At 38.2% G+C, this 8,245-nt stretch overlaps 1 protein-coding gene across 1 annotated transcript; it reads right to left on the bottom strand.

Moving 5' to 3' along the window:
* Positions 1-6,916: 6,916 nt before the first annotated feature.
* Positions 6,917-7,366, bottom strand: LOC145045026 (uncharacterized). Its single transcript, XM_078993375.1, has one exon. It carries the CDS (start codon positions 7,364-7,366, stop codon positions 6,917-6,919), a length of 450 nt encoding a protein of 149 aa, XP_078849501.1.
* Positions 7,367-8,245: the final 879 nt, after the last annotated feature.

Genomic DNA, 8,245 nt, shown 5'->3' with positions numbered 1-8,245 from the left:
AGGTTGGTGACCATGCTACTAGAGTGGTTGGTTGAGTAAGGAATGGTAAGGAATCATTTCGAGGACGAAATCTAATATAAGTGGGGGAGAGTTGTAACACCGGTTTATTTATTAAATAAATAAATGAAGGACTCATATCCCTAAAATAAATAATTATGAATAAAAGGATGGTCTCGAAGAGCTAATTGTCACCATTTTAGAAGTTGAGGGTTTAAACAATAAGTTCCAGACTAAATTTGTAAGTAATATTGAAGGCAGGGACTACTTGGTAATTAGTGGGACTTAATTTGAAAAGTTTTCATGAAGTGAGGGGCTAAAAGGTAATTTTGAGGCTTAATTTGAAAGGATCTTGTAGGGAGGGGCCAGACTTGTTAATATTTCAAAGATTTAGATTAATCGGAGTTTAAAACCCATGACCCTCACCATAGAAACCCTAAACCAAGCATCTCTCAGCCGCCTCCATTCATCCTCTTCATCTTCAACCTCCGGCAGTCGTCCCCCTTCCCCCACCTGGTCCGTTCTCTGATAAGCTAGCAGCCACCAAGCATTTACCTGACCTCTTACTTTGCCGACTGATCGAGACTCCATCTCACTATCGCCATCATCAAGCCTCTTTGTCATTGGAAAAATTGAAGACCGACGAGGGTGGAGAGCAGCCTCCAGGCGTTATTACGTCTTCGATCGTTGTTAGCAGCCAAGCCGCCGGACCTTTGCGGCCTTGTTGCTATCGTTGTTGTCACTCCAACGAGAAGATGCTGAGATTGGAGTTGGGTGTTATGGAGGTTATTTCTCTTTCCCTTGTGCGTGAAGCCACCGACAACCCGCTAGCGCGCTGCTCCCATGTACCGGTTGATCCACAATGCTCTTCTCCGCCTCCTTCCACTGTAGTTGCCCCGTCATGTGCGCCCTACTGCCACCGCCACTCCAAGACCACCACTATTACCGCCAAATGCCACTAGGTGGTGGCTATAGTACTAATCCATACATAGGATGTGAGTGCCGGTCATTTCGATGTTGTATGTTGGGTTTGTGTGTTTGGAAAACAAAGAAGGCCACCACCACCACTAACCACCGCCGACAACCAAGGTGGTTATGTGTGTGTATGTTTAGCATAGTTAGTGGGTATTTTACTTTGGTATTTTCATTGTAATTGTAACAACAAAATGGAATAATGAAAAGCACTTGAAAACCACTACCTTAAAGTGGTGGCTGCCGCCACCGGCTACCGTGTCGGGTGGCGGTGTGTTTTGCCTCATTGTGATCCATTCATTTGGGGTGGTTGAAACCCTAGTGGGCCTTGTAAGCCCTTATGGGCCCAATGAAGCTTAATGGACCCTAACTGACCCAATAAAACCCTAAGCCCTAATTGACTTAAAAGGCCAACAAATTGTTAAATGGGCTAATATTTGGATTCGAAAACCCAAATGCCAATGAAACCTTAATTTAGGGAATTACGCGGGACGTACAAGAATTATTTAATAAGTTGAGAAATTAAATAATAATCATTGGCAAGGATGATTACCAATAGATTATGTCCTTAGAGGATTAAGTCCTTAATGGGTTAAGTTGGAAACTTAACCCTAATCATCATTTTATGGGAAACCCTAATGTCACTTGGGTTTATTATTGGGCCTTTCCCTTGGGCCTTGATGATTGGATCATTAATGGGCCATCAAAGAATAATCATGATGTGTGTAAAATGCACTGGTTTTAATCCTACTTTTAAGTTATAAATTTAGCACACAAAGGCAGTGAACCTGTTTTTAGTGGTATAGATGGATAAGTAGAGTGTCGAACTCAGGGAACATAAATTAAACTAATAAATAATTTTAACTAAGCAAGTAATAAAAGTAAAGGTTTTTCTCTAGTTTTAGAAGACTAGAAACTTAAACAAAACACCTAACACGGGATTTAACTAACAACTAACAAGTAAAAATTCACCAAATTTTGATAAAGAGCTTTTGTTTAGGTCCAACCAATTCACCCCTATGGTTATTTTTATAGTAATGTGATATATTACTTGTTACTGGTTACCAATTATAGTGGTTAGGTTCATATTCACTAATACTAACCCTTAGATAATTAATTAATTCAAGTAGTGACCAATTGTTTAAACTAATTAATTCACTAGTTCAATTATTTGAATTAAATAAAATTTGTAATTGGTTAATCAAGTGGGTGATTCAATTAACCTCATGTTTGTTGGTTTCTTAAACAAGCTCACACATTAATGTTACCTATTCTATTATTAATTCTAGTTTCATGTTAATAGTTCCTAGTCATATGATAAAGTAGTCACACAAACATATGAGGTTAACAACTAAGAGATGTTCATTGAGCTTAATTGTCTTCCAATTAACAGAAACTAGTTGTAATCAATGCATAAGGTTCTTTAACAAACTTAATTTAATGAAATCACCAATTAACAATTAAAAAAAGTGTTAATTAAACCATAAGAGTAATTTGGTTCTTCCTAAATAGAAACCATCCAAGTTTTAGCTTATGATTACAAGAAAACAAGGCTCAAAAACGAATTTGATTAAACTAAACATAATGCAATCTAAAGATTAAGTGGAAAATATAACCTAATTCGCTTCCAAACTTCAAAAGATCAATGATTAGCGTTCTTCAGGTCTTCAAAGGTTTCTCCAATCATAGCTCTATCTCCAAGGAAGCCAGAAAAGTCTTTAATTCGGATTAAGACTCCTTATTTATAGTTATCACAAAACAGGGGCTACTCGGCGAGTAGGTCATGGACTCGCCGAGTAGGTGCATGGAATCCGTGTATGACAAGGATTTTTGACTTTTCTTTGGGAACATTCTTACGAACTCGTCGAGTTGGTGCGTGAACTCACCGAGTAGATGTGTGATTCTTCTTATGTCTTCATCCTTTGGTCTCTAAGTGCTCCTCCTCTCTCCTTTTTGCTCCAAAGCTGTCTCTTGGACTGAAAACACAATTTAAGCATCATTAAGTACCTTTTGTCCATATTATGCACATAACTAGCTAAAAATGAATAAAATATATGCTAAACATATGGCTAATTATGCAAATATCAAAATACCCCACACTTGACTTTTGCTTGCCCCCAAGCAAAACTGAATTTTATTACATTAGAACCACATTGGACAACTACAGTCGAACCCAACCATTATGCCAAGACCGCAACGCATGCATTTGTGTCTAAAATTTTCCTAATAACCCCCCATACTCCAAATACTCACAATCCTCATAAACATTCGCCCACTTTTTCCAAACAATGCTCATTTTATGCATCCCTCCGAATCCATCCCCATAATACCTCTTAACCTCAAGGTATTTTTGGTTGAGCAAACCAAGAATACATAATCTAGAAAAAATTACAACTTTTGATACTACATTGGAGCTCTTTTGGAATTCTTCACTTCTTTGATATTTGATCTTTGATTTCTTTGAATTCACCATCTTTTTGTTTGATTTTTGGAATCTTCAACTTTTTGAATTTCTTTAGAACTTTGATCTTTTGATCTTCACTTTGATGCTCCAAAAATTCTTAAAACTTTTCTTGTAATTCTGTCTTTTTTTTTACATGTACTAACTTTTTTTTTTCTTCACTCAAAACCCTACATGCTTAAGCAGGGGCGCTTAACTTCAACCTTTATTGGCTAAAGATAATAATTTTCCTGGATACATTTCTTGTACACGATGCTAAATATATTGCATCCTTCAAACTAAGCGAGGTCGTGTTTTTGTCCCATGATTTCACTGGAATAAGGAAGCCACAAAGGCACTAGAACGTATATAGGCTCAACTAAACATTTGGGTTTTCATGCAATCATTCACACAATTCTAACATGGATACCTAATTACTCTTTACCAAATTTTTCTAAATTAAATCCTAATTATTTTTGGCATGCAAATTTTTTTAAAATAGACCTAAATTAGGATATTAGGATTCTAAATTTACTAAGATGTAACCAAATCCCCACCCCACACTTAATTCATGGAATGTCCCCATTGCATGTTATGCATGAAAATAAAAAAACATGAAATATAGATAGAATTGGAACAAACTCCCCTGGGATAGCAGTTGCGAAGGTGGTTTTCTTCAGTTAAGCTCCAACCTTGAATGACTTTAGACATGGGAATAACTCATCCATGTCTTGGGTGTCATGTCGTGTGTGGTAGACTTTCAAATGACTCAATTATATAGGACAAAGCTCCTAGAAACCTTCAGAAGTGAATCTTTACGAAAAAGATGAACAACACTGCAGTTAATATGCCAAAAAAAACTCTGGGGTTCCAAAAATGTAGTTGAACTCGGCGAGTATATCATGTACTCATCGAGTATATTGCCAACTTGCAGTAATATCGTGTAATTACCCATGTACTCGCCGAGTAGGCTATGTGCGCTTGGCGAGTAGGTGTAGGGTTTAAAAAAAACTTCCTGCTTGTTCACTCTTTGACTGAGGTGCTACATAGGAATAATCCAGCGACTCTTCTTCTAAATTCTTCAGCAATAACTCACTAAATCACTCCCAACTCTAACGAACTCGACCTTAATAGAAAGACGTCGCACTCTCTTTCAAAACATTCCTCACTCGAATCTTGACCCTTAAGACTCTAAATGCATCGTAACCTTCAAACCAGAAAAAATGCAACCACGAGTGAAAGCAACCAAAACAAAAATCCAAAAAAAAAAAATGATCATCCAAGTTCAACAATGTTTCAAAACCAAACACAATAAAAACAAATAAAAATCACAAAACAACCAAATCTCAATCTTCCTCGTCCATATTAGCTCCCCAGCACCAGTTCCTCCCTCTTCATTGTTCCTGTGCGTCCTCTCCTCCCAATTCATAATATAAGGATAACCGGGTCCAGGTCTCGGGGAAATATTCATTTATTGGAAGAGATATTCAAATGATAGATTGTTGTAATTTACGCCTCTCGCAATATCATCCAAGTATCGACGGTACTCAACTTGATTCCACCCGTCATTCTCATCCTCCACCAGAATAACCGGTGGATCTTCTCAGACCCTTTCACTCAATTGCCTCACCCGCCGCCCTGGCTCCTCGGGAATCACCGCCTCGTCCTCATGCAGAATGGCGTAAGAATCTCCAAATTTTTCCACAATTCACGCCCTCCTATATAAACTAGTGTTGATAGGAGGGGGATAAATGACGGTTAATGCCCTTGCTTCCTGCAAATCCAAAATCCCGTATGATCTCACGAGTCTAGTAACGAACATCCCTCCATTGATTTTGGAGGTCACTTTGTCTTTGATTGCCCCGTCCGCGAGATATTTAGCCAGGCAGTAAGGAAGGTTGCAAAAAATATCGGGAGTAATAATGCTCCAAAGATAGAAGATATCAAGTGTCGGGAATTTATCATCGTATTTCCGCATGGTGATTGTGCTAGCAATAAGATGGTGAAGAAGATGGTGAACTGGTGAACGGATGTGGCCCTCCTACGTGGAAGATGGAATGTACACTCGGTTGCAAAAAATATCGGGAGTAATAATGCTCCAAAGATAGAAGATATCAAGTGTCAGGAATTCTCTACATCTTACCAACAACCTCTTCGGGGAGATCTTTGTGGAACTGCTCCAAAAATCTTTTAAGGTCTTCATTTAGCATGGAACTTTGGTCATAAATGCCAATCCTCCACGAAAGCTCAGTTATGCTGCATTGTCGCAGCTCCCCACCGAGTGAAAATGAAATAATATTGGGATTATAATACTTACTACCACCCCGGAATGAAATGGTAGCAAAGAATTCCCAACATAATTCCGCGTAAACCGGTTCTTGGATTTTGAACAATTGTAGCCAGTCATCACAAATGATGGTGGAATCTCCCACATCACAAGCCTTTATCAAGTGTGACGTTAATTCCTCCTCCAACCCGACTTTTCCTAACCAGTCCCAGTTTATGGCATTAGGGAGGTGGATCTCCTTCTTCTTTAACACTTCTAGCCTGTTTTTAGCGCGTGCTTGTGAAGATTTAGAGGTGATTTAGCGAAAAGAAAGCCACAGGATGTCTCCATGGCTTCCCCCACGTGAAATTTAGCCTCTCCTAGACATGGTTCCTGCAAAATAACATTAAGAAAGCACAACCAAACAACACCCAACAAATAAATTTCATTAATATAGATCTGTCAAAACACCTACTCGCCAAGTTCAAAAACTACTGAACGAGTAGGAAGAACTTCGGGACCAGATTATCATCGAACCAATTTAGGTCCATTAAAACATCTAATTTTTCATTAGGGTTTGCTGTACTAAGTCCATAAAACACAAATCCAAAAGAAATTTTGCCTCAAACCTCCTAATTCATACTAAATTCAAAACCTTAAAAATTGAAGAAACCCCAAATCCAAGTTTTGGGTGAAATAAGGGATAAGAATTGATAAAGCTTTAACCTTTAACAAGTATTGGGATTAAAGATCATACCTGTTTGCTTCAAAGATGAAGATTCAACAAAAAATGGAAGAAGTGGCTTGAGAGTAGATATGCACGTCGAGTATGAGGGTAATGATTAGAATGAGTGAAAACCCTTATTTACAGATTATAAACTACATGTGTAAATTTTCTACTCGCTGAGTAGAAAAGTCATACTCTCCGAGTAGGTCCACGTATTCGCGAGTTTCTGGGTTTTTTAAGACGTACTCGCCGAGTATGCGTATAAACTCGGCGAGTAAGTTTTGCAGATTGAAAAAAACTTAATTTTTTTGATCTTTAACACACTACCCCACACTCTAGGCATTGCTTGCCCTCAAGCAATCATTTAAAACATATTTTCAGAGGAAGAATGAAAATAAAACAACACCTAAGAAATTAAAAAGAAAATAAAGGGAAAAGAAATGCAAACTCTAAACGCGGGTTGCCTCCCGGAAGTGCTTCTTTTGAAAGAGTCATTAGCTGGACTCCTCCCATGCTACGTTTCTACCATTCCCTCTAGCAGCAGCCCTTTTTCCATGTCTTCATTCCTTAGGACTCCTTCTTCATATCTTTTCACTGTATGTCCATTTACCTTGAAAGGGATACCATATTTTGATATTAACTCTATAGAACCATGTGGAAACACCTTCTTTACTAGAAAAGGACCATCCCATCTTGACTTGATTTTTCCCAGAAAAAGTTTTAGTCTTGAATTAAAAAGCAACACCTTTTGGCCTTCATGAAACTCTTTATTACTCTTGATCCTCTTGTCATGCCAACTTTTGGTTTTCTCCTTATAGATTAAAGAACTAGTGTAAGCATCATGTCTATGTTCCTGAAGGGCATTTATTTGCATCAATCGATTGTTCTTGAGGTCCACGATGTTGAAGTTGCACATTTTTAAAGCCCAAACAGCTTTAGCTCGATCTACATCGGTAAATGACATTGCTTTCCACAAACTAGCCTATATGGTGTATTACCAATAGGTGTTTTGAAAGCTGTTCGGAAGGCCCAAAGTGCATCATCTAGCTTGTCCGACCACTCTTTTCGGTTGCTCCCCACCAATTTTTCCAAGATTCTCTTTAAGGCTCTATTGGTCACTTCGGTTTGCCCACTCATGTGTAGATGGTAAGATGTAGAGAATTTATGAGTTAACCCATATTTCCTTAACACCTTCTCTAGCTGATCATTAGCAATGAGTGCCTCGGTCACTTATAAGGGATTTTTGTGACAACCCGAAAATTTTTCTGTCACGATGACCCGTTCTCGTCAGCAAAACTCATCTTACTTTCAATTTTTCCGTTAACATTTTGGATTAGGTCATTTAATTTAAGACTTTTATTTGAGTGTCCAAGCCCATTAGAAACATGTGAAAACATCCCAAATGTTTATTTGGAAAATTTATAGTTTCAACCATGTCGGGTTACGACAACTTAATCGGGTACGACCAAAAGCCCCGTTTAACGTCAATATCGGGTAGAATTCCACCGAGCCCCAAACTCAAACCCTATTTAAAGTAGAGTGGGCTTCATTTGAAGCTTTTACACACTCTCTCTCTAAAAACTCAATCTTGGTTCCAAAATCACCTCTTTCAATCCCCAAATTGGTATGTAATCCTTCCTAGCTCATAATATAACACATTTAGCTTTCAAATTCGTGTTTAATTCATGAAATAGGACCAAAAACGTGTGTTTATAGCCCATGAACACCCCTAGGCTGCTAACAAACATAAATGGGGTTTTTGAGCCTCAAAACCCACCCAAACCACTTCTGGACATAGAACACCAAAATCTTAACATTTGAGGGGTAAAGATGATTTTACGGC

This window comes from Lactuca saligna, chromosome 5, assembly GCF_052625555.1.
Source record: "Lactuca saligna cultivar CGN05327 chromosome 5, ASM5262555v1, whole genome shotgun sequence".
Classification (NCBI taxonomy): domain Eukaryota; kingdom Viridiplantae; phylum Streptophyta; class Magnoliopsida; order Asterales; family Asteraceae; genus Lactuca; species Lactuca saligna.
Note: the sequence above shows the minus strand (reverse complement) of the source record. Positions and strands in the feature narration are given on the sequence as shown.